Below are 27,159 nucleotides of genomic sequence, written 5' to 3' on the forward strand. Positions count from 1 at the left end.
TGCGTACGCACGTAGGTGTTTGCCTTCTCTTATAACCCCTTTTAACATTTCGACGAATGACGTGTACTCGTGTAGATCTATCTTACCGGAGCCGATAGAAATTATATTAATAACGTCGAACACAACGCTAGTCCGAAACTCGCGACTCATTACCTTTCGACTCGTAACTCATCTACCAGTAATAATAATTAATAGTTCCAGTCGGTGTTCCTCTAAATACACGCACGAAAGATCAAACGATCGCGCGGTATCGTCCCGCGATAACTTTGGCGATGGCCAAAGAGAATTGGCCGTTCACCGGCCTAGCTACTTAGATTTTATCTCCTTTTTTCGCTAAATAAGGAACGTTCCCTCCGTCTATCGACTTTGTATCTTCGAGTCGAGGGAGAGAAGCGCGATAGCGTTATTAAGTATCTTACGTGTACCTCTGTGTACCTCCCACCACGTCCATTAAGGTAATTAACGATATTGCGAATCATCCGCGCTCGACGCGGATGCCTCGTCTCTATGAAAGTAAACGACTCGAATGAGGATTGCCAGATAAATTTTCTTTACGGTCGTCTTTGAATTTTAAGATAGGAAAGATCTCTCCTTTAATTGCTCTCCGCACTAAATCCAATGGTCGGCCTTGACTTTGAAATTCAACGTGACTCCCACTCTTTTCTTTTCTCTTTTTTTTTTTTCCCCTTTTTCTTCCTTGGACCCACGAAGAGTCCAGTTCGTCGGAAGAACCGGACTGTCGATCTCGTACTCGCCGCGTTCAATTTTTATGACATGTTTTATGCGTACGCGCGGAGGTAGGTGGCTCTCTCGTTACTCGGTTCGATACGAAATGCTGTTTCGCGGTACCTGCTGCGCTTCCGTTTCGTTTACCTACATCGAATGCGATTCTCGCCACGGGACTCTGATCTCGTTTAACATTTTTTAACCCTTAACGGGCAACGCGAGAAAGTACGGTTTTCGCATTGCCAAGGGTCGAAAGTCAACCGATCGATAAATCAAACGATTGTACAAACTTAATACCAATGACGGAATAGAATTCATTTGATAGGGAATTCGTATACGAAAAAGTCGATCAAATCTGTTAGACGTGAAAGAAAGGGATGAATTTCCGTTAAGGCGCAAAAACTTTTTCATAATAACAATTAATTGGCCTGCCAAGCAGAGTGCTCCGTGCGCGCGCGCTCGCGATAGAGAGAGAAAGAGAGAGAGAGAGAAAACTCGCGAGGAAGAGAGAGAAAGAGCTCGGCCATATCGCGAAAGATACCTCCTTGCTCCGGGCTCCTTTCCTCCTCTCGTCTCGTTTCTTCCGTACGTGCGATCCTTACCGATCGAGAAAAGGTAGAACGCAGCTGCGTGAAACAACGCGTGGCTATCCTCGAAGAAGAGAAGACCAAGATACGTGGAATCGTTAAGAAGCTTTTCTTTCACTCGTGCGAGCTTCTACGAGAGGGATGTTTCCCGGATGTTCGCCGGATGTTCTCCACTCTGTCTCCTCGGCGACTCTTCGCTATTTCTTTCTTGTTAGTCGCTCTGCTCCCAACGCCAAATAGTCATTACGCTCCCTCTCTCTCTCTCTCTCTCTCCCCCCTTCCTACCATTCTTTCTTACTTTATTTTACTCTCTTGCTCGAGCGTAAAAAAGTCAAACTGGCGTTCGAGACAACACGAGATGAGGTGCACAATGAGACTACGTACCTCGTACTCTAACGATCCTTCTCCGGCGCGTTCGTCCACCGGTGATAGAAGTTAATAATATAAAACGAGATGCATTTATGGCAGTGGTTTTCAAAGTACCAGCCAAGTCCTCTCCGGGAGATCCTTTCGAAGAGAGCACGTAAAAATGAACGATACAAATGACTGATGAGGAAAGAAATAGAAACGAGTTATCGTTTTCTAGACATTCTCAACAAAAAAATTTATTTACTTATCGTAAGGGACGAAGGCATCGATCGTTATTAAATGTCCGAATAGATCGACGCGTCTCAAGAACGAGCGTCGCTTTGCACGCGAGCGTGACATTTTTCGAAGGTGCGTTTGAAAACCACTGATTTATAGTACGGTTCGTACGCTACGCACGTTTAGAAATAATCGCGGGAGATGTTCTAATCGCGCCGATCTCAACGCGTCGAAGGCTCGTTAATGAACGCTCTTCCTTCTTTTTTCTCTTTTTTCTTTCCTTTTTATTTTTTTTTTTTTTTTCTTTTCTCTTCATTTTCTTTTCTCTATAAAGAGCGTTTCTAAAGCCGATCACGTAAGCGAGCGCGATCATCCGCGCACGATTTTCCTATGAACGCGTCATCCTTTTAAGCTCGACAACAAAAAATGTTTGTCCTTAACACGATTTGATCTTCGATCGATCATTCGATCGATAGGTCACAAATGAAGACAAACTTTTTTGCGTCGAATTTTTTTCTCTTTTTACAATTATTACGCTTATGAAAATGAGCAAGTTCGTTGTACGACCACTGGTTTTTCGCTCGTGGAAATCGACGTTTTCTTTTTTCTTTTCCTTTTTTTTTTATCGACGTAAAAACGACGTACTACTATAAATACTTAGAAAATGGAAAATGCGAACGTCCAAAGAGATTCGGGCGTCGATTAAACATGTCCAAGCGGAGAGACGATCGTGGTGAGAGGATCTTTGAGGTCCTCGAGCAGACTCGTGTACATTACTCGTACCATCTTGGCATCTCAGGGTCGTTCCAGAAGTTCTGTTCCGAGCGGAACAACACAACTGGCAATAATCTTGCGGTCGGCTATACTCGTTATTTTGCTCAACGGGTGGTACGGACTCGGAAAGAGAAAATGGAGGGAGGTCAAGGGATGACCCCCGGACGAAGGAACGAGCGAACGAACGAACGAACGAACGAACGAACGAACGAACAAACGACCCTGAAGTATGATTGCGTACCGTGAATCCAACGGGAATCCCAAGGGACAGACCGATAATATGCTGTCGTTAACGAGTTCAATGGCCTTCAACGTACGTACAATAGCAGTTTTACGACATTAGCGAAGATGGATGCAAAATTGGAGCAAGAAAAGAATGTGGAAAAAAGTCGACGATAGATGATGATACGAGGACTAACCGGAGACAGAGCCTCCTGCATGTGCAGGGGTGCGGTGTCACCTTCGTCGGTGCACGTGGACATTCTCCTGCACTCTCCTCTGATTCTTCTTCCTCGTCGTATCGTGACGTCCTATATATGTTCTTCGATCCGATCTTCTTCTGCCCTTCGCTATCGATAGCGTCTCGATCGTCTCTTCCCTCTTCTTCTCCTTCTTCTCCTCGTCCGTTTTCCTCTAGTCGCGATTCCGGCTAATCTTCGACTAGATATCTACGTACGTCTAACCGGTAGGAGTACTTCTTGGCATGAGATAGCGTATCACAGGTTACTATGTGTATATGGCACGTCGTTAGTAGTAGTAGTAGTAGTAGTAGTAGTAGTAGTAGTAGTAGTAGTAGTAGTAGTAGTAGTAGTGGTAGTAGTAGTAGTAGCAGCAGCAGCAGTAGCAGTAGTAATGATAGCAGTAGTGGTAGTAGTGGTAGTAGAAGAAGAAGAAGAAGAAGAAGAGGCTCGGGCGGTTGGGATCTGGAAAGAAAAATAAAAAAAGATCAGACGTACATATACGTGCGTCCTTCTTCGGTACTAGTCTCCTTATGTGTTTATTTCTATTCGATCGAATTAATTATTAGGGCTAAACGTTTAAAGGATCAACTTTGCGGTGACCTTAGAATATACAGTCATCGAAGAGGAGAGAAAAGGGTGAAAGAAAGTAAAAGGATGGTACGCGTTCGAGCGGGTAACAGCTGATAGGAAGTAAGAATCCAGAGGAGCGGGTTCGACATTATTCACCTATCACGTGAATGCCAGACAAGAATCCTTGGATGCTGACCAAACCAGTCAGACACCACGAATTCTACGTCTTCGACGTCTCCCGACCAGGTGGAAGTTGGTAAAACCAGTCAGTTCGCTCTTCTCCGGCTCGTCCACCTCCATCTACTACACTTCCACGTGCTCCCGTTGCTCGACGTTGGAGGAGGGCGAGCGCGCAAAACTGGAATTCAGCTTGCGGGCGCTGCTCCGACGAATAGACAGGTGTAATAATAGATGTAACGAGGAAGTTTTCTCTCTCTCTCTCTCTCTTTTTCTACTTTTCTTTCATTCCTTCTCCGCTTTAAAACAAGTAATCTTTTCCTTCTTCGTTAGCATATACTCTCTTATACAAATTCCTTATAAACGACGCTCGCTCGCTCGCTCGCTCGCTCGCGAGAGAGAGAGAGAGAGAGAGAGAGAAAGAGAAGGAAGAAGAACAGGGTAGCGGAAAGTAGGTAGGTAGGTGCCTACCTACTACGCGGAAGAAGGAGATTGGGGCGACCGGGGAGAAGGAGTAGCTACATGGGGCCGGTATACAACCGCGGACCAGAGACGAGAAGCCAGAGGAGCAGGTTCGGCCGGTCTAACCTGATTCTCAAAGAGAACTCTGGATCAGATTGGACCCACCTCCGTGGGTCCGTTTGTATTTCAAGTACCTGTACGCCCTCGCCTCGCGTCAGTGGACGCTACCTCCGGAGACAGAAGACGCCGTAGTGGTAATACAAAGAGGATGATACTTCTCGACGAGTACTGCGAGAATACGGCTCTAGATGACACGCGATCAGAGCATAACGCACGAGCGGAGATTCCGCGACAAAGTCTAGTGCGTTAAATTTTTCTTCGTGCCCTAGGTATATATACGTATATACGTGGTCTTGTTCAGTGCTACGAAAAGTGAGAATTAGTGAGAAGTTTAGGCAGCTCGAATGACTCCTTGTACCGCGGTTCGTCGTTCGAAGGAACGCGGACGATGGGTTAAGCGATTAGCACTTGTTCGCGTAGGAAGACGGTGGAGACGAGCGAGGAGACACCGTGGACCGTTCGAGAAGCTTCCCAAACAGCCCTCTCTCTTTCCTTCACCGAATTCATTGCTCGCCGAAACGAAATGGAAAGAGAAAATCAATACGTGTCGTGTCTTTTCGTCGAATCGTTCGAAACCAAATCTTTATTTACGTCTTTTTACATCTCGTGAAAATAAAACCGTAAACGCTGCTCGGCATCTTGTCTCGTGACACTTGCCCGCTGGAATAAGATTGTCCATCGGATATTGAATTTCCTGACGTTTAACGCGGCCTATGCCGCAGTAATCCAACATGAAAAGGATTTTAACGATACGATTCTCCTCGGCAACCTTCTCGGAATATATCTACCTGTCTACCGACAGGTGACCTCCGCGTCACCTGCACGTCATCGCGCAGGTAACTTCCATCCGACTCAGAGGAGAGGCTCCAAAAGATCGGCTCACTTGCGCAACGCCGTCTACGATATGCCACGGACGAAAGCGCCGAGAGGGAGGGAGAGAGAGAGAGAGAGAGAAAGAGAGAGAATGATTGAAAATGAGACGGAAAAATGATAGGATAAATAGGAACGTTACAGCGAATACTCACTCGTCCAAGGTGCATTTAGAAGAGGCGGGAGATGATGAACCGGCGTCACGAATTCAAGCGCGTTCGCCGAATCCGTGTGAAAATCGATTCGATCGCCGTACGTTGTGGCATCGGTAAGGTTACGTTTATCGTTGTAAAGGGGCAGGAGGGCGTTGGAGGAAGGATGAAAAGATGGAAAGAAGGGAGAGAGACAGACAGACAGATAGATAGACAGATAGATAGATAGATAGATAGATAGATAGATAGATAGATAGATAGAGAGAGAGAGAGAGAGAGAGAGAGAGAGAGAGAGAGAGAGGGAGAGAGGGAAAGAGAGCGCGAGGTAGTAGGTGATAAGTCGTGTGGGGTGGTGGGGTGAGGGGGCGGTAAAAGGGGAACGGGGGACCAACTACAAACTACCGAGCGTCCCTGCGGTATTCTGGATCACATCTCAGCGGATAATAGTGTCCATCGGCGTCGTTTCTTCTTTCGCGAATTCGCTAGTGCAATGGAAACGTCGTGCTATCGAAGGACCTTTCTTTCGAGATTGGGCATCCCGTCGGAGAGTGATCCTTTTCGCGTACACGAACGAAAAAACGAAAGAGGGCTAAAATAGTTTCAATCTCTTCTTCCTCTTCCTCCGGTCCTTCCTTCAGAGCAATTCACGAAATTCACTTGTCGCACGTCATAGCGTCACCTTTCCTCTTTTATTCGTTTTCTCTTTTCGTTATCACCTCTCGGAGAATCCTTTCTCTCGGTCGCGCACTTTTTGCGTTTTCTAGCGCTTCGCAAGAAGAAGAGTTATCCCGCGAATTATTCCGTGGTCTCCTCGAGTATAGGAGACATGCCAGAAGTAGAAGAAACGCGAGAAAACGTAAGAAGCACAGAAGGCACACGCGCGTACGCGTCGTCGTTGTCGTCGTCGTCGTCGTCGTCGTCGTCCTCGTCGTCGTCCTCGTCGTCGTCGTCGTCGCCCTCGTCGTCGAAACCGCGTTAATCTAAAGATGCGTACGACCAGTAACGACGAAGCCGCGACGAAAAGTATTGCGAAGAGGACGGCGACGGTAACGGCAACGGCAACGGCAACTCAGACGGCAACGGCAACGGAGACGGCGACGGAGACGGCGACGACGATACGGATCGCGGAATACTTGTATTTTTGACACAACGCACTGGCAAAGACGATCGTTTGTATAAAAGAGAATTAAACTTCTTAAAGTTTGGACCGCCGCTGCAAGCAACAAACGAAGCAGCCTCACGGTGCTCTCTCGGATCGTTCTCTCTTCTCTCGGGATACGGCAACATGGCCGCCGCCACCGCCGCCTCCCAGCATCCCGCTCTTAGCTCCGTGTCTCCTCGCCTTCCCCTCTCTCCTCGCCCTCGCTTACACACACGCTCTCGCTTTCTCTCTCCCACCTTTCTACCACGGTCTTCCCTTTCGCTCGCTCCTACGAAATCCACCGATCTCGAGCGCGTTCCCCTCTTCTCTTCGCATATTCTCGTCTCTTTCTCGTTCTCTCTCTCTCTCTCTCTCTCTCTCTCTCTCTCTCTCCTTTTTCCCTCTTTCCCTCTTACACGCACACTATCTTACCTGTTCACCCTACGACGCCTCCATCTTTCTTTCTCTTTCTCCTTCTCGCTCTACCGATATATCTCTATCTCTCCTTCGTGAACACCGACATTGCTCCATCCTCCCACTCCACCGCGATGGTCCCCGACTGTGGGACCGAGAAGTGAAACGGAGAGAGAGAGAGAGAGAGAGAGAGAGAGAGAGAGAGAGAGAGAGAGAGAGAGGAGAGAGAGAGAAAGACAAGGCCCGAGGGCTCTTCGCCGATCTGTCCTCTTCTCTCTTACATTTCCTTTTTCTTTGGCATCCCTTCTACTTCTCCCTTTTCCACGTCTTACCTCCTTCTAAGTGAGTGTGTGTTCGAGAAAGAGAGAGAGAGAGAGAGAGAGAGAGAGAGAGAGAGAGAGAGAGGGAGCTGGACCAACGAGTCCGATCGAGAGAGAAGCAAAATCGGTGGAGTGGTGGAATGAAGAGAGAGTCCGACGCGCAGGTAGTCGAGACGCGTACGCGAGAGACGAAGAGAGAAAGAGAGGAACCAGCGAAGAGAAGCGTTTGCTCGACCAAGAAGAGAAAGAGAGAGAGAGAGAGAGAGAGAGAGCGCATCGCTGCGTCGACCTGCGCAGGTACAAACAGAGCATCGAGTCATCGACGAGGTAGTCGAGCGGCCGAGGCTCCGGCCACCCGGCATTATCGTGTCTTCTACGTTCCTCCCTCCTTTCCGCCCTTTCCCTATCTCTCTCTCTCTCTCTCTCTCTCTCTCTCTCTCTCTCTCTCCCTCTGTCTTCTATTCCTACTTATACACCGCATCGCCACCTTGAGAAGGATACCTGGCCGGAGGAACCACAAGGCGGACGAAGAGACGGATATGAGCGCGCGCGCGCACTGGCGAACGTTATCGTGTCGCTTAGCCATGTACATATATTTCTTTCTCCGTCTCTTTCTCTTTCTCTCAATCTTGCTTTCTTTCCATCTCGTTTATCTCCTCCGTTTCTCTTTGCTCCACCACTGTGAAAAGAGATCATAAAAAAATGAGAAAAAGTACGCTTCGTAATGTATCCCGTTCATCCTTTTCTTTGGACGATTTTATTTTTTGTCCGGATGAGACAAAGTCGATTCGATTGGAATAAGAAGGAAAATCTTAGAGTATTTGTATTTCCGATGACTTTGGTAGAACGACATTCGTTCGCGAGATTCTTTCTTTTTACCGAACGCCTACAAAAAGGACACCTGCGAACAGGGAAAAGACTATGGGAGGAGGATTCGAGGGGAACGAAGAAACAAATACCCATACTCGAAGAACGATTCTACTCTTTTCTCAACGTCTTTCGGCCCTCAGTTTCTCTCTCTCTCTCTCTCTCTCTCTCTCTCTCATTCTCGTTGACCGAAAAGAGAAGAAGAAGAAACGCTAAGGGGGTACGGACTCATCGATGGACCCGTATCCACACGAACGATTCTCTCCCCCTTTCTCACACACTGGACGCACACCTGAAAATAGAGGCCTGCGTGGACGCGGTGGCTGTGGGGGGTGGGAGAGGAGGAGACCGAAGGAGGCTGTTGTCGTTGCTGCTGCTGCTGTTGCTGCCGTTGTAGACGCCGCTACGACGAAAGAAAAGAGAGAGAGAGAGAGAGGTGGAGGGGGGGGGGTGGGAGAGAGGGAGAGAGAGAGAGAAAGAGAGAAAAGGAAGGGGAGATGGGCTTGGATCGAAGCACTCGAGAGAAGAGCTCGAGGGGTGGGAGGGTAGAGAGAAAGGTAGAAGGAGTGCGTGAATCTTTCGTGAGAAGGAGAGAGAGAGAGAGAGAGAGAGAGAGAGAGAGAGATGCCAAAGGAAGGAAGGCTGCTTGTGCACGAAGAGAGAAATTAAAAGGAGAAAAAGGAGGAGATGGAATTAAAAGAGGAAAAAAGAGAAGAAGATAGAGAGGGACTGAGAAGGAAGGAAAGAAAGAGAAAGAGAGAGACTCGTGAAAAATGGGCACCCAGCGAGAGAAGATAGCCTCGGGCGGCTTCGTGCGATGCGCCCCTGTTCAGGGAAGCATTCAAAGATCGTATTTGAAGTTGGGCTCGGTTAACACACGCTCCAGAAAAGAGATGTTTTCCAACAAGAGAGAAGATTCTTCGTATGGGTGCGACAGATAGCTATTATTCCGATCGACGACGATTCTCTTTTCCTTAGGAATCAACGAGAAGAGTTTGTCCAGCGTCTTTTTCGTGGGAAACGCGTCGATTGTCGCATCGCGTATGTACAGCGTGGGTGGCTGCACGTAAGTGCGTGGGAGGATCAAGAAACGAGAGAAAGAGAGAAGAAAGAGAGAGAGAGAGAGAGAGAGGGAGAGAGAGAGAGAACGACGTTTTCTAAGAGGTAGGACCGTGAGTCGTTATATTTTTTCTTTTACCTCTTCTCTCTCTCTCTCTCTCTCCCTCTCTACCTGTCTGTCCGTCCGTCTCTCTCTTTATCTCTCTCCATCTCTCTCGGCAACGACTAAAATTCTTTTCGAAACGAAAAGAATTTTCGACGCGGAGCCGAGTCTAATGGTTCAAGGACGTATTATAATCGAAAACAATTCGTCTTAGAAATTTTTCATTTGGATATATCAAAAAAGTTCTCTCGCAACGTTATCTCCTGTTGAAGTGACTGAAACGCGAAGGAGGAGAGTAAGGTAAGAGAGAAGTTCGGACGTGGTGATCGGAGGAGCAACGAGAGGTCAAAGTTACATTCGCCGCGTCTTTTCTTCGACGGAGGAGAAAACATCGCGAAGGAGGATGCACAAGAGGGAGAGGAGGAGGAGAACTCTGTCGTAGGTCGTGTCGCTCGTAATTGCAGGCATCCGTCTGAATACCCACCGACAAGTTATAATCGACAAAGCGCACGTTCCTCATCGCAGGAGCGTTCATTTGTCATCCGCCTATATACGATATATCCGTACGCGTCTGTGTGCGAAAATCTTTCCTGCTCATTATCGTTCAGGCGTTTTCGCATGTTCTCTTAGACGTAGTTGAGCGCGTCGTCGAGAAAGGGAAAGAAGAAAAAGAGAAACGGTGAAAAAGCGAATTCCTCGCTGGGAGAGATCATTGAACCGTAAAGGAAATTTTCCAAGAGGTCTCACTCGAGTCGGACAAAGTGGTTTTTGGGCGATCGACGATAAGGAGGATAGATATCGGATGACGACCGTAGGAATCGTCGAGAGAAGATCGAAACGAGCGTCGGGTCGCGTCGCGTCGGACGTAGGAGGGGACCACCGATCCCTCTGCGCTCCCTTCGCTCAGCTGCTCCTTGCGCGCTCCTTGTGCGCTCGTCGAAGTCACCGGGTGCCCGGGTAAAGCGGCACGCTCGCGCCGACAGTATAATGGTACACAACCGGTTTAAGAGTTTCATTCAAGAAGACGTCTATGTTGCGTCTATTTACAAATACGGCCGCTCTCGGATACCCGTCGAACTTAACATTCACGAGACAGTGGTGCACGTGCGCTAGCACGGGCGTGCGCACGGACGCGCGAACCGCAGGCAAAATAAACGAACCATCGATGAGGCATCTCGAAAGGAAAGTAGCCGAGCGTTTAACCGCTACTATACCGTTCCTCCGTCAGAATGACGGAGGGATAATCAACGATGAGATTAATTAAAGGGAGTTCGAGATCGACGAGGACGAAATCGCCGATAGGCGATTCCTCTCTTGTCGATTTTCAAACGGTATCGAAGAGAGTATTCAAGGTTGACGATGGTACGCGCCATTCGTACGCGCGAAAGGAGAACGTTTTCGAAAAGAGAATAGAAGGAAAGAAGAAAAAGAAAAAAAAAGAAAAAAAAAGAAAAAAGGAAAGGACATAATATTTGAGACTTTTCATCTCTCTTCTCCTTTTCGTTTCATTTTACGAATACGAACGAGCCTAGCGAAGCAAACGCATATCGCTAGCCGTATAAAGGAACTGACTCGAGATTGGCGGCAGGAAGCGCTCGGCAATGGCGCTCGTGATAACGGTATCGAAAGTGTTACGCGTGTACGCGTCCGTTGGTGCTGCTGGCGTTGCTCCCGCCATGGCGTTGCCTGCTAAAGGCACCTTAAGGCAGCTTTAATATATTTGCGAGAGGTTATCGGTGGCTGAATGCTCGCGACTCCGACGACACGCGTACGCGCTTCGTCGAACGCGGCAATGGCAAACGCGAATAGAGCGGGAAAGGAGAAGTCGCAAGGGTCGGCGGCCATGGTTTGCCGGGTTTGCTTACCGACTGGACTATCCGCCTTCCTTTTCGTTCGTTGATGAGCGTCGTTAATCAAATTTCGATTAATCGAATAAAACCTATAGACCTAAATTTAAGGAATCGAGGAGAGAGAGAGAGAGAGAGAGAAAGAGAGAGAGAGAGATATCGATGAGAGTTGCTTTTCGAACGTTCCCACGTGGAGACACATTTCAAAAATAAAGTCACTCGATTGTCTTAATAAGAAAAAAGAAACAAGTGCCCCGCCCATAGGACGGGTTCGATAATTAAAAGTGGTACACAGTCAAAAAATCAATCGCGGATCGATAAAGTCTTCGTCGCGTCGTCTCGTGCTTGCGTAAGATCTTTAAATCCGAGGGAGTAATTAACACGGCACAGTTCGGAGTCGTTCGTATCTCTTTGACTCGCTCGAAAGATACGCGATCGAATTGTTCGCTTACGAAAAGTTTCGAAATAGTTTATATAACGTCGTGTTACGCTCTTGCGTAACAACGGGGTTCGAACGATCAGGCCTTCTTATGCAAGAAACGTCTCAAATTTTCGAAAGGAGCTTCCATCTCGAATTAACAATCGTTCGAAGAAGGAAGAAAAGGCTTGACGGAGGAGAAAAACCGACCACCGATGTCGCGCGGCTGCCTCTAACGGTACGCGCAAAATCGCACGAATTCTTTGGGTCCGATGCGTTTTCTTTAGGCGCAACGTTCCATTACGGTCGCCCGTCTCGTATATATCGCGCCGTGTCTCGGACTTCCATAAGTCGGCGAAATTGCGGCGGCGCTTGCCTGGCCCCCCCTCCCCCGGCTTGGCTGGTTGCCCGTCTGGCTAGTTGCAAAACGCGCCAACGGGCCGTTAACTTTTCACAAGAACGGAAAACAGTTACGCCGTTCAGACATGCGTCCGGTACGTCTTACGGCCAGGCGAAGTAAGGAGAACGTTTCCCCATTGACTCGAACGCGAGCTTTACTGGGTCTCTCTCCGAGAGAGAGAGAGAGAGAGAGAGAGAGAGAGAGAGAGAGGGGGGGGGGGGAGGGCACGAAGCGAGGAGTACAACGCCTACGAATTCCTTCTAACGAGAAAAAATATATATGTATCTATGTACCATCTTTCGATCATGAGGTTCGATCATTTTCCAAACAATAATAAGCTAATAAAGTTATGCCGCTTATTTTGTAAGTAGCCATTCTCTATTGCGACCGGTTACTCCCTTATACATCCACCGTAAACGATCGCGGACGACGATATTGCCATCCTGTAAGATAACGCAGAATTGTAAAATAAAATGCCGGCGATCGGCGCGGCGACAGGAAATTTTCGTTCCTCTTTAGCAATCCCCTAAGATCGAAATGGTCGAGACGATGGTTACGCGAATACTTCGATAGGTCCAATCAGCGTTAGTGCACACGAGCGAAAGCCTTACGTGCGTGTGACTTTGTACGAGCTCGTATATTTAACTTAGGTATATGCCGTCCTGTGAATATCCAAGGTACCACGTTTAAGCATCTTGGATTAACGTCGCCATCGCGGTTCCACCCAATTGCCCGGTTCGGCTCGTTAGCCACGTTAGATTCAACGTCGAATATCTCTGCCAATTAAAGGAGGTGAAAACGTTTCCTTCTATCAGGGACGAAAACGGACTACTCGCAAAGATATGCAAACTTCTCTCTCGTCGTATGTAAACCGATAGTTAAACCTTTTTTATCGTTCCGAAGAGAGTAAAGGGAAAATAAGAAAGAAAAATATATCGATTACCGCTACGTGATCGCTAATCGACGTTCCGTCAGTAAACAAAGTATCGACCATTATCGATTAGAATCGAAGAGAATTGCGTCGATCGATATATCGTTCCATCGATCGTAAATATGCATCAAAGGCGATAATTTATTATTCGACGTTACGATGTTAACTCTGATTGCGCGTCACTCGCTGCCTTCCGCCACCGCGCGTAGTCGTAAAGAAAAATTCAATTTCTGTTCGCGCGAGAACATATTGATTATACGATGAATCGCATTGACTATTAACTGTCTTTACTGTCCGTTTAAGAGATCGGACACGAGGGAAAAGACGAAAAGGAAAGAAGATGAAAAAAGAGGTTACGATAGGATTAATTGTGTCCTATTCGAGATATTTAATTATTCATATCTATAGAGTCGTTTTGTCTTTATCGAGATGGATGATTACGTCGTCGTTATAAACGACGAGTAAATAGTCGATAACGAGGAGAATAATAATGATTTACTCGGACGATTTGGATCGATACATCGACGTTCTCCGTCAGAAGCGAATATATCTTTAAGCTCGACCTTCTCCAGGCAGGAGCGTCCAACGTGAAGGCTCTTACGCGAGAGGCTCGAGAAATTTAACGTGGATTTTCCCCTTTCCTCTCGTCCCTCGGCGATACGCCGCTCACCGTCCACCTCCGCGCACCGCCTTAGAAGGTTTTTATAGTCTCGTCGGATCTTTTTTTCCACGCTCACTCCACTGACCTCAGGTAAGGAGCTGGTGGCACGGCTATGCGAGAGAGACTTCGTCTTCTCCTTCCCTGGGTGCCTCTTTCCGGACGATCTCGCTGGCCCTACTACATACCTGAGAGGCAATGGAGCAACGGCCACGTTATATATGTATTTATCTTTCTCTCTCTCTCTCTCTCAATACTTGGCGCGCACCCGCGTGTGAGAGAGAGAGAGAGAGAGAGAGGGAGGGAAGGAAACGTTAAGACGAGATGCACCTGTCAGGTCGTGGAACACCCCCGTCAGAGTATTACCTGGCGGAGCGTAAAAAGCCAAGAAACCCTTATACCACCTCTCGCCGGCATCTCATGGGCCGGCTTTTCCCGCGTATAATCCGGCATACGCTCGCATACATAGACCGCACGACTTTTTCGTCGCTTCGTCGTACCTACGAGAGAGACGACGTACACATTCCACGACGTTCGTTCCCAACAACTTATTCCCTTTTTACTTTTCCTTTCCCTTCTCCTTCCCCCCCTCCCCACTCCGTCTTTCTTTCCATTCTTTTTCCTTCGTTTTTCAGCTACGCTCTTTTATTATACCTTTCGTAACAACGTAACGTTGAGTAATACGAAGTAGTTATTCGCCGAAGCCTTTCTCGTTCGACCGAATTTCGAGAGGATAATCCTTAAGCGAGTGGAGTACCTCTTCCTGCTCCCTCCGATCGAAATTGGCCGGTTGCTCGCTATTACTCTTAGGTAATAGCCCTTCCCTTTAAAACCGGATTCTCCGCTGATACGCATCTACAGAATTCGCGGTTATTATCGGTGATATTTATTGACGCGATCTAACAGCATTTTCCATATGCATGCGTGGCTCGCCTCGGATAGATATGAAAATTGTCGCGGGAGAAAAAGGTTCGTGGTTAAGTACGATGTTTCGCTCGGCCTACGAATAAAACGAACGAACGAGTAACCATTAATTCCACCGGTTGCGTCCTATGGGCTCCTATGAATATAGGCAAGTAACTCCTCTAGATCTCTTTCCTTCGAACGCGAGCATTTCAGAGCGAACCGTTTTGCCTTGCCGATCGGATTTTTGGAAATTCTTTCTACTACGAGCTGAGACAGGTTCGTACGGTAGTGTCACGAATTCTTCGCGCATAACGCATCGTCACGCGGAACTCGACGAAAAATGCGACAGAGTTGGAACAAGAAATCCTTCGTCGCGAAGACGAACGATGAAAACGATAAAATATTCGTGCTTCAACAAAATTTACTACTACGACCGAGATCGAGATGAAGGGGGGAAAAAAGAAAAGAAAAGAAAAGAAAAGAAAACGAAAGAGATAGAAATATTACGATTACGACAAATATAACGGAACGTAAATAAATTACGTTAGGTAGTTGATATTTCCTATTTCCATTTTCCTTCGTTCAGAAGATACGAAATTTAATAGGTATTTCTTGATTTATATCTTAATTGTTAGGATATAATTTTACGTGAGTTTCCACGTCGTAGCCTTTAATCTCTCACAGTCAATAGGTTTATTTTCAGCGTACGTAAAGGTACGAGCACACCAAACGTTTTCCAAAGCTCGTCGCGCGCTCGTAAATCTGTTATACGGTTACAGGAAATATTATCCCGGCGTATCCTAGGCGTAAGAGAAGGAGGTGGACGCGTAACGCGGAGGACCAGAAAGAAGGTAATCGCTGCGATCGACTCTCCGGCGCCCGAGAGTCGTTTGCCGATCCTTCTCCGTCTTTCTCTTTTTCCTCTTCTTCTTCCTCGTCGTCGTCGTCGTCGTCGTCGTCGTCGTCGTCGTCGTCGCCGCCATACAAGTCCTAGTAGCAAAAGAAGGAGAGGCAGAAAAAGGATAAGAGAGCACTTGGTAAAAAGATGAAGAAGCGTTCGAAAGTGGCGCCGTCAAGTTTGTGTGGAACATCGCGAAAGAAAGTATACGCATGTACTTGGGTAAAAGAGCGGTAGGCATAATGAGAAGAAAAAGACATATAATAAAGTTGGCGATATCTCTCGATAAAATTATATTAAAGCGATGTCGATATTTTACACGAGTCTCGTGTCACTCGATTTTACTTTCGCAATTTTTTTCATACTTCACGCGTTGTTTTATCCAAATAGAACGAGTATTTACCAACGACCAAAAGAAAGGTAATAAAAATGGAAACGGACGAATCCTGCTTCGTAGCTCGGTGTATGTAAATACCCATACGGTGGTACTCTATACAGGCTTTAAAGACATTTCCTATTGGCTTATCAACGAGCCGCAATTCCGTATAGCCTCGGGTAGCGACGTGATAGCTTTGTGGTCGGCTTTTACATTATTAATTACGATCAGGCATGCGAGACGTTTCGTACGGGACGGCTTTCTGCGAAACAGGCTACCGATCATAATTATTCCGCCAATAGTAATCGCTCGGATGGCGTACGTTCCCTCTCCGTCCCACCTACTCCCTGTGCGAATGCTCGCCCGTTCATCGAACGACAATTTATGGATCGTTGAACGCAACCGGTGTAAACAAGAGCGTTCGCGTGTCCTGTTCTCTCGATTAATAAAAAGAATAAGAGAAGGTGAGAAAAATCGATTCGAAATTATTCCAGTCGGACCAACTTTTCCTCGATGAACCCAACCGGAACCAAAATTGAGTCTCTCTTACGTAACAAGGCCTTCGAGCGATAGCGTATGCGTTATCAAACGCGAATACGCCAACGAATTCTATCGCACGAGAGAGAGAGAGAGAGAGATAGATGAAAAAGAACATAAAACGCTTATAGCCATGTTCGTTTTATCGACCGCAACGTCAATCTTCTTCCTCAACTACCTTATCCCCGTCGTCTCGATGTTTATTGTTTCGCTATATAGGAGAAATCGCAATCACCGAGGGCAAGCTTGGAACGCGCGCGCGCGCGCGTCGTGATTTACGCGCGTATGCCTGCTCGATTTCACGGTACGGCGCGTGTTTTATGAACTCCTTCGACCATTCCGCAAATAGAAGAGAATCTTGTGCGAGGAGTTTGTACTTGGTGTAGACTCGTTCCGGGACTCCCGCGACGAACCGGTCGTTGATTAAGGACCGATAATCTATGATCCTTTCGGATGCGCGGACACGTTCGTCGTGGTTGCAAACTTTGTTCGTCGCGTCTTTGACAAATTTTTTGACAAAGGAAAACCTATGGCATAGGACGCGCGGAGGACGCACGGAGGACTCGCAGCGCCGTTATCCTTGGGACGCGAACGTGGATCGGAAAATTATACGCCAGCTATCCGACGTAAATGGAATGAAGTTATTCGAAAGTCTTTCTTACAACGTTTACGTTACAAGGTATAAACTCGCGACGAAGTGATCCGTAGCGAAGCTCCGTAGCGCGCTTACACGTTTACACGTACCTATACGTATCTACGTGCCTACGTTCGTGCTTCGTAAAAAGGATCTCGTATGGGTTAAAACGTTAAATTATAAACGTCTTTCTCTCTCTCTCTCTCTCGTGCGCGCGCGTAGAAACGACGTCGTCCAGAAAGACGAAGAAGATCATTTTCGCGAGAAAAGTAGTAAAAATAATTGATTAAATTATACCGGTTTCTCTGGATGTCACATTCTCCTTCGAAGTAAAAGGAGAAACGAAATCTGAATATCAATGCCATGGGATTGAACCCTTTTGAAGAAAGGGAGAAGAGGAAGAGAGAAAGGACCGATAGAAAATGCGCGCGCGCGAATGAAGAGTGTAACGATCGAGTCGAGAAGGACATTTGCGTCTACGAATCGCAGCACGCATCTATATTCCAAGCGTAGAGAAGAGAATCCATTCGTCGTTATCTCGGAGAATCACTTTTCTGAAGAGCTAGAAAGAAGAAAGGAAAAAAGAGAAAGAAAATCGAGCGGACCGGCGAGCTGGCTGCGCAACGCATCTTAATGTCCCGGTCGATAACGCGAGAGTAACGCGAGTAAACGATAATAAAAATATATTACGTCTATAGCTCGACGACGGACCGCTCGTCCTGCACCGTCCTCTCGTTGGCCAGCTAATCTAAATATCGATTCCTTCTCTTCCAGAAAGCTACGCGTCTCTCTCTCTCTCTCTCTCTCTCTCTCTCTCTCTCTCTCTCTCGGAGGGCATCATACTACGTCCGCGGCGTCCGGTGGAATATCTCATGCTATGAGATATTCCATTGTATGTAGGTATAGCCAAGACGCGTAGCAACGTTGTAAAAAAAAAAAGAGGAAAAAGAAAATAATAGTCGGAGAAGAAAAGCTTGCTTCCGCGATTTCGCCGCGAGCAACGAAAGCGTATCCCCCTCCTCGTCGTCGATTTGTCCTATCGCGCTTGTCGGATCTGCATTGCAAAATTCGAACGAGCCTCGCGCATCTCGGCTCGTATCTCGATGCAGCGCTATCGGTTGCGGATGCAAGCATCAGGGTCGAGTAAGATAGCAAGGAGAATTTAACGGAGGCAGACATATTCGTAGCTGTCTTGGTTAAGGTAGGTGCACGCGCGCGAGCGTCTCCATGTAAACGAGCAGTGCCGAGCTCGGACGTTTCTGCACCCTGTGGCATGCGTCGAGATAACCAGAAAAGCTTCCTCTTTCATTCTTTTCGATCTTATCTCCGCTTGTATCCCTTTCGAATGTCTTCTATCCGCCAAGGAGATCGCCGCTACTCTTCGATTATCATATTTTCCTCGACGAATCTACTAACCTATGGAACTTGGATTCTCTCCAACGAGAGATCATGGAAGAGGCCTCCCAAATCTCACTTTTACTCGAGCTCGATCCAAACGAGAATCTGCATAGGAGAATCCAAGCCGGATCTCGATGCGCCCTGACGAATGTCATTCATTATCGCAATTCCTTAACGGCGGACGCATTCACTGGTTCTATTAAAACGAGCTCCATTCAATGTCTCGACTATCGTCGCCAATAGTCACGACAATAAAGATCGAAAATATTCTTTCTTTTTCTTTTTCTATCATAGAAAAGCATCGTCGGCAAATGCAGGAGCGGTAATATCGGTGATCTCTTCTGGTAGCTGAATCCGGTGACAACTTACCGCAATATCGAGAACGTTGGTAAACCGTCACGCGTGCACACACACGGACGAAGGGAAAGACACACGTGCGTTCGATAGAGGATCTAAAAAGAGAGAGAGAGAGAGAGAGAGAGAGAGAGAGAAAACGTCGACTGTGGACGCATCGACGGCCAATGCGAGCGAACGTAAATCATAACGCATAACCATTCGTGGTGCAAGCTCCACCTTCCTTCGATGCACGCTTACGTATGTGCGTACGTCCATGCGTCGTCGTCCTAGCCGTGCTAGTCTTCGTCTTGGTCGTTGACGGTGGCTACGATACCATTATCGCCTTTTCCGTATCCCGCGTTCTCGCTAGACGGCTAATATATTTTCCGGCGCTTTAATAATAATCCGCTATGCTCGGGTTAAAACGTCGACTGAGGATGAATTATTGGATCGAGTCGAATCGAATCTAGCCATGCTTAGACATTCCTATCCTCGACTACTAGTTGCACCGAGAGTGCATTCTTTCCGTCCTTATTCTACTCTTTTTCAAAGGAGAGAAAAGGAAGAGGGAAGAGAGAGAGAGAGAGAGAAATAGGTTTTTACCCAACGACGAGAGGCAGTTCCGTCTCGTCTTTCCTTCTTTTCTTGCCTTTCGCATGTGCTCCGTCTCGAAGAATGTCGCAGGTGCTTCGTCCCGAAGGAAAAGAATCGGTCGATCGATCGATCGGTACTCCGCTAGATCGCTCTGAACGCTTTTTGCACGATCCGAGACTCCAAAGGAACGAGTTCCCCTTAACGCTCCAAGCATTGCAAATTTTGCGAGTCCTTGCTAGAGGGGCTCCTACGAATCGACTAGCTTTTCCTTCTTCCCCTATTTTCTTATTCTCTCGTTGGAGAAAAAAAAGGAAAATATTTTCTCGCGTCGAGAACGAAACGAAAGTTTTCTTCTGGAAAATCAAGTTGCTTCTAAAATTTGCATATGAAAAAGTAAAACTTGCTCGATAATATCGCTCGATATAATATCATGTAATCAACGGACGATCGTTGATAAGGGAAGAAGTAAATGGGAATAAGTAGAAATCGTTTGCGAGCGACAATGCGATACTGCGGTACTGGCGCCGTATCGTTGAGAAGGAAATTATTTATCGCTGATCCGACAAGAAGTATTACCGTGGAATACAAGCGACGTTTATTAGCTCAGGAGCAAAAATAATGTTCTACATACTCATTTAATGTATATTAATATCTCAGCAGAGATATATACATATATATATATATATAGAAAGAGAGAGAGAGCATCGTCGAGATGATCGAACAACCGATTTAATATAGCGTTGCACTCGAGCTCGCATCGGATCGTCTCGAATTTCTATTCGTAAATGTCATCGCGTCGGTATCGGAGAAAAGAATACGAATTTCTCGAATATCCGCAAAAACTTTCCTCTCCTTTCCAACCATTTTTTCCTATGGACTGTAGATAAATAATTTGGTCGCGACTTTGATTCGTGCAAAATCGATCGTGCCGATCTGACAAAAGAATCCAAGGAAAATTTTTAACCGACCATTTGTCGAGGAACGAACGAAGAAACCGGTAGCGATAAATCATACTTAGCTTCTACCAACGCTTATAACTCTGATAGGCGCGCGGCGCGTATCTCGACGAAGAGACGATGAAAAGTCCTCGGCAAGGCTCGCAGAACACCGAGCAGAGAGGATCATCGATTTACGATATCCTCGGCCCATCTCGATCCGATCGATGCCGCTTCGATCTTTACGCATCTATGTACCCACCCATATCTATAAATATACGTTTATTTATACGACTCTCTACGATCGGAAATTGGATTTTTATCCACGGCGAGTTTCCGTTCCCGCAGCCTCTTATTCTACCCTCAGTTTTTTCTCCCTTAAGAAGGAGAAATGGAAAGTATTTTGGAAAGGCCAAGAACCGTCTGAAATCTCGAGGCGGAGACTCACGAACGATGCGCAGCGGTATTTTTAGACGTTAAAATCGGTCCATAAATTAAATCCGCAAAAGGACCAAGCGACCGAGCTAAATGGAACGACGAGCTATGCTCGTTTCGTTCGAGGTTCCTTTCAAATTTTTTCCACTTTTTCCTCCTTCTCCTTGATTTACTCCTTTTTTCTCCTTCCCCCTCCCCACCTCACGTCTCTATCTTGCTTCAACGATAATTAAGGAAGCGGAAAATTTATCCGTATTTTTTTTTCTTTTTTTTTTTTTTTTTTTCTTTTTTTTCCATTATTATTATTAAATAGCGTCAAAAATTCGGCTTTACGGATATCTTGGAAATTGAAGTGGCTGGTTAGCACTAGAGAGAAGAAATATAAATGGTAATGTTTTTGAAGAAATAATAAAAAAAGTGTCGATCCTCGCACGTTGAGATCGATCGTTTGGCCGAAAGGTCAAGACTATATTCCCGCGCGCGCGCGCGCGCGCGAGGGAATCGTCTTTTTTTCTCTTCGACTTTTTTTCACTTTTTTCGCGTAGAAAAAGGTCTATGGAGGGTCTGACGCTATAAATTAAAACGTATCCGCGCTGGCGAGATAGCCGTGGAAAGGACACTCCGTCGATAAAATTATAATTTTATTGCACGGTGGGTGCTATTTTTATCGGCGACGTATGTAGGTACGCTATCGGGTATATCGCTTTCTGAAAAGAAACACGCATTCACGAACGATATATTCTTTTTCCCTTCGCGTCTGGGTCGCGCGCGTTCGTTCGTTAACGATTAAAATTTCCAGCGCCTTCATGAAGTCTCGCCGTGAAGTCGGATAAGATACGTCCGTATATTTACAAAGGTGCCTTTCGTCCGAGCATTTTTTCTTTCCTTTTTCTTTTTTATTGTTGCTTTTTTCTCTTTTCGTTTTTCGTTTTTTCTGTTTATCTTAACATTTTTTTTACTCTCCCTCACTTTTGGAACGTCCTCTTGGATTTTTTATGTCACGGCCTTGGAAGATTCGAAAAACACGGACGAGCCCATGATCGATAATAAACTTTTAAAGGATTGCACAAGATCTCGGGAGTTTATTCTCTCCGAACAAATCCATCTTTAGCTGAAAATATTTGAAGCGATCATCGTCCGAGTTATTAAGAAAAACGGGCGTCCACCGAGCTGCTCTCTCACGAGATCCGATCGCTCCCGTGTACTTTCATCCGTAACCCAATTCTTTCTTTCGCTTTGACTCGGTTCAACGGCTCTCGAAATGGTCGTAACGATCTCTCATCCTCTAATCGCGCATTCCGAACCGTTACGCGCGGCTACTATCGAATTCAAGCGAAAGTTTCGTTGCGTACGAAACACGAGCGATTTCAAACGGCCATTGCCGTTAGGAACTAACCGAAGGAAGCTTCGAGCCGATCGATCGGGAAAACTAAACGTGGAATAAAAGACAAAAAAAGAGGAAGATGCGATTGGTCAAAGTTCAAAACTACACTTGGAAGAAAGCTTTCGCTGAGAGTACCAACGGCGTCCAGTTCTCACCCTGGCAGGAGATTTCGGGTAAGGAGTTGGTTGTTGGCCACGTACTTACGTATGACTATTCTATACAGGTAGAAGTGTTTGAGGACAGGTGAGAGAAAAGGAAAAGTGTCTGCGAACTGGACGACCCATGGGGCAGAGAGAGAGAGAGAGAGAGAGAGAGCTAGATCGCCATCGTTTAGGAATAAAGGATGAAAGATAAGGGCAGTTCGAGGAAAAAGGGAGAAAGAGGAAGAGGAGCTGGCCCGTAAGAAATAACGAAAGGGAAAGAGAGAGGGAGCCGCGCGAAACTGACCAATAGATCCGGTTTAGCCAGTTTCCGGATTCCGTGGGTCATCGGGATCGAGCTTTCCCCTTTCTCAAGCGGTACCATCCTCCGCTCTATCGCACGGGTTGTCCTCCCTCGTGGAAAGGTCCGCTAGCGCAACCCCTTTTCTCTCTCTCTCTCTCTCTCTCTCTCTCTTGCTCGCTCGCTCGTCCACTAGTCGCGTTGTCCATCCGCATACATTAACTGTCCATCCTGCGAAGAAATCCGGTTTTGCGACAATAAGCGATGATAGGGGCTGGACAGGGAACCCTTGGAATCGTCATAGGTCAGTCGACTCCCTAAACTCGGCTTCTGTCTCACGTTCAACCTGCCTGCAAGGTGAGTGTGTGAGACACCGGCGCTCATCGGTAATACTCTTCTTCTGTCCAGTTACGACGTTTCCTTTGGGGATGACCATCACCTATCCAACGTCGTTACTTCTTCCTACGGTGGGAACGAAAACCTGATCGCGGGAGTCTTTCTAAAACTTTGAAGAGCATTCCCAACGAGAGAATCGTTTCGAGTAACGACATGGACGCATACGTTGCGAAGCAGAAGAGGAGCAGAACCGAAGCTTCATTCTTTCGACGGAGGGTGCCGTGCAAAGGGGGGGAAAAATATATATACATATACATACATATATATATATATGTGTGTGTGTGTGTGTGTGTGTGTGTGTGTATGTATAAGAAAAAGATGAAAAAGAAAAAAAAGCGGATCGACCGGACAGTGGCCACGAGCGAGTCTCCGTCTTCTTTCATTTTTGGAAGGAGGAACAAGTTCTCCTAATTCGAACCGGTACGAACGTGCAACGTCTCGTTTCGCGCGGAAAAATCCAAAGGGGAATCTTAAAGAAAAGACTTTTGGAAGGGAAAAGAGACGGAAGGAAGAATAAATAAATGCATGGACCGTTGCTGTCCGAGGACTTTGTGCGTCGTTGAACGCGAACGACGGTTACGCAGGATCGTTAACCGTCTTGTTTTTAACGTTTCTACTTATTTACTCGTCCAGCTGGCGTAGACATTACTAGAAGAGACTTTGAGGATGACTACACGCTGGATTCATCGAGCACTATCGTAAGTGCCTCGTTTAATTCGTTCGATCTTTGAAGGAATAAGTTTCAAGCGTTATTTCGTTTCCATTAAATCGAATGATTTTTTAAAGAGAACGTTGAAACGTACACGCGATCGTTGGATGCCCGCACGAAGTCGATACGGACAGGATGCCGCCGTCCGTCGTCTGAGGAACAGGAGAAAGGGAAGAAACGAAGGGAGGAGATCGAAGGAAGCTACGATCTTTTCATTCGGGGCGCGATAAACGCGCCGCCGACTTTTGCGGTGAATAAAATGTAAGGAATCCGCTCCTTTTGCATTATTTATCTCTTTCTTTGTCGCACTCTTATTCCCCTTCCTCCCTCTTTTCCCGTCCTTCTATCGCGCCTCCCAAGGCGCATCGCGCGGCCAGGAACCTATTGAGCCGTACAAGATAAACGCTAGTAATTGTTAGCACCGACGCAAAAAGCTGTTATTCCGATGTATCGTGCCGAGAGAGAGAGAGAGAGAGAGAGAGAGAGAGAGAGAGAGAGCCGAAACTCTACACGCACGCGAACGCACCCATTCGTGACTTTCCAGAGCGCGTTACACGAGTGTGCCCCGAGTAAACCGGAGTCGACGCTGAGAGCTTTTAACCGAAGAAGACGGATAGACGAAGGTAGTACGTGAGAGTACGAGAGAGAGAGAGAGAGAGAGAGAAAAAGAGTCTTATAAATGCACGCACGGAAATGCACATATCGATACGTAGGCTGCATATGTATGGATATGTAGGCTGTACACGCGACACCGACACGAAGACAGGAGTATACGATAGAAAAGGAGAAATGTATATAGAAGGAGAGCGACTCGCCGGATAGTCCCTGGTCGCTCGTCCGTGTCGACCTATTCGATCGAACGACCGTCGTTTATCATTCTGGTCTCCTACCTCCCACCCTCCTCTCATCCGCTAACCATGTGACTCGACCGCCCATCGACGTCCTATCGGCGATATCATTTTTTCCCTCTCTCTCTCTTGCTCGCTCGCTCGCTCTCAACGATGCGAATTATAAACTCTCTCGGCACCACCGAAGGTGGCACTTTTAAAAAAAGGCTCTCGGACTACACCGACGTACGTCAATGTCCGAACAGGCTTCCGCGATAAGAAGAAACGCCGATAAGGACCGATCAAGTTCCTTCGATCGCGATTCGCGATTTTATCTTCTTTGTCGATTTTATGTAATAAGAAGAAACGCAACCAACTGGAACGTCGATAAGGTCTCTCTCTCTCTCTCTCTTTCTTCTGATCTCGTTTCGACTCTCAATCGTGACGTCGAGATTTCCATCGTAAAAATTAATATTCTTGGCGTCGCTTATGCAAATTGGCGAGAACTCATTGCGCTCACTGCGATCAATTTGTTAATTGCGTATACGCTATCCACATATGTACGTAGACAAACTCTGCCAGTCGTTTTCAATTATTCACGGAGAGCTTAGAATGGATCGTTACTTTCACCGTGTTTCGAGAAGAGCGACTCGAAAAAGGGTCGATTCGAAAAAAGAAAAGAAAGAACAAAAGCGAAGATAGGAGAGGGCGTTGGTTCTCGCGGAATCCGGTTTTCCGTAGGAATACCGTAGGTAAGTATACCCCATTAGAGACACATCCATTCATAATCCATTCGTAATCCATTCATAAATTAGCTCTGGCAAAGGATAATAGAAAGAGATCGGCCTCATAAGGATTCTCTCTCTGTTGACCTGCGAACCGGTCGGCCGGATCAGAGGAGAGACGAACGGTGGAATGAGAAACCGAAGAAGAGAGAGAGAGAGAGAGAGAGAGAGAGAGAGAGAGTGGGAGAGATAATGCGTAGCAGCTAGATGGGCAGCGATTTCGCCTCGTTTGCGCTACTCGCGCGCGAATAGTCGAGACGTCGCGAGAGGGAATTTATGCGTTTAGGCGTCGGCTACGATCCTGATGTATACTGCCTCGTATAACGTTGCTATCGTGGCCAACGAACGTAATGGCCTTCGTTCAGCGCCGCGAATAACACCGCACAACAACAACGTTCCTTCGGAACCTTAGCATTACTAAACCATCGGTAATTATTTATCAGCGATTCTCGAACGACCGTGGTGTCTCTTTCATCGACGATTGGACGAAAATTGGAAGGATCGATAATCCCCCCTTAAGAATAGAAGCGAAAAATAGAAACGATCGTAGGGTAGACATATCGATCCAGGAATGGACTTTCGAACGAGTGAAAAAAAGTAACGGATTCGAAACAATTCGAAAACAATTTGTCTTCGATCGAATCGAGATAAGAGGTAGCGAACGAGCTAGCAAGCATAGAAGAACGCGACCGACTACGTGGTTACGTACAAACACACGTACGTGTTTCTCTAAGTATAATGCATTTTGCAACGGGCAGTGTATAACTCACGCGGAAAAGGCGGTAGTGCTTAACGGACGGACGGACGCGGAACGCTCGAATTCGAGCGTGAAGCCTGATATGAAGTACGTACATATGTAGGTACTTCAAGTCGTAGCCAAAGCGACTACGACTGCGGCTTATTACCGCGTTTGGTTCGCTCAATAAAATAACGTGTTAACGTCGATAAGACGGCTAAATTTACTGTGCCGCCGCCGCCTTTAGGGTAACGATTAATAAATGGCTTCGGCTACAGAAATTCGGGATACTTTCTACGATCGCAGTAGGCGTAACAAAGTTTAAACGCTAATCTGGCTTCCTCTGGCTTTTCAAAATTTGATTCCTGACTTTGCGTAATATTTGATTTTCTCTTTGAACAATTAATATCTCCTTACTTAGATCACGAATCGTCGATCGATCGAACTTAGGTGCGAGGTAACGTTTACCATAACTCTATACAGGGTACGTGTAATTTCATTTGTCGCGGGAGATCCTATCGACGAAATTTATATGCTCGCCCTTAGGAAATACGTCGTGGAAAGCGATAAAAGCGTCCATACAGCGGCCCGTTGTAACGTAACCATCGTGTCGATCGTATAATGGAGCGTTCGTTGGATACACGCACGGGTCATCGAACGTCCATCTCGTCGTCGTCGTCCTCCTCCTCCTCCTCCTCCTCCTCCTCCTCCTCCTCCCCCCTCCACCTCGCTCTACCCGAACGAAGAAGAGGAAGAAAGAGAGGAAGCTATCGGTAATTATTTATCGAGCGATCTTGAATGACGGTCACGTATACGCGCTCTCGTCTCTTCTCAAACAGGATCGAAGGAGAATCTCGCCGACGATGCGTCGGCATTCGCGGTGTATTAGAAGCAACGCGGAGGTATCGAACGTATTCTCCGCTACTGCCTACTCTTCGTTTCTTCTCCTTCCTCCTCAATCCCATCTCCTTTTACTCTTCTCTTTGATCGCAAAACGCATACGTTCCGACCGATCCTTTCGTTGATTTCTTACTGAAAAGAAACGGTTGTCCGACGTCGATTCCTTACGCCTCCTCGCAAATTTTCTTTCAAACGAAAATCTATTCTTTAATCGATGCTCTCTCTCTCTCTTTCTCTCTCAAAGTAGCACTAGTAGGCAGTGTGCTTACGATAATAATCGACTCGAAAAG

At 46.8% G+C, this 27,159-nt stretch overlaps 1 protein-coding gene and 1 long non-coding RNA gene across 5 annotated transcripts in view; one reads left to right on the forward strand and one right to left on the reverse strand.

Annotated features, from left to right (window-relative positions):
- Positions 1–6,788, reverse strand: part of LOC124951683 (protein grainyhead) — a 63,405-nt gene extending 56,617 nt beyond the window's left edge. For 3 of the 4 annotated variants that reach the window (XM_047500458.1, XM_047500454.1, XM_047500457.1), the window contains exon 1: positions 3,092–3,548. In XM_047500458.1, the coding sequence (XP_047356414.1) occupies positions 3,092–3,154 (63 nt within the window). In that variant the 5' untranslated portion in view covers positions 3,155–3,548. Of the gene's footprint in view, positions 1–3,091; positions 3,549–5,487 lie in introns of those variants that run through there. The other variant, XM_047500456.1, reaches the window with a different exon arrangement.
- A 7,506-nt stretch (positions 6,789–14,294) lies between these two features.
- Positions 14,295–23,926, forward strand: LOC124951688. The gene is made up of 3 exons (XR_007101671.1): positions 14,295–22,820; positions 22,925–23,610; positions 23,699–23,926. It is a non-coding gene; the product is annotated as an uncharacterized LOC124951688 (long non-coding RNA).
- Positions 23,927–27,159: the final 3,233 nt, after the last annotated feature.

Source organism: Vespa velutina, chromosome 9, assembly GCF_912470025.1.
Source record: "Vespa velutina chromosome 9, iVesVel2.1, whole genome shotgun sequence".
In the NCBI taxonomy this organism is placed as follows: Eukaryota; Metazoa; Arthropoda; class Insecta; order Hymenoptera; family Vespidae; genus Vespa; species Vespa velutina.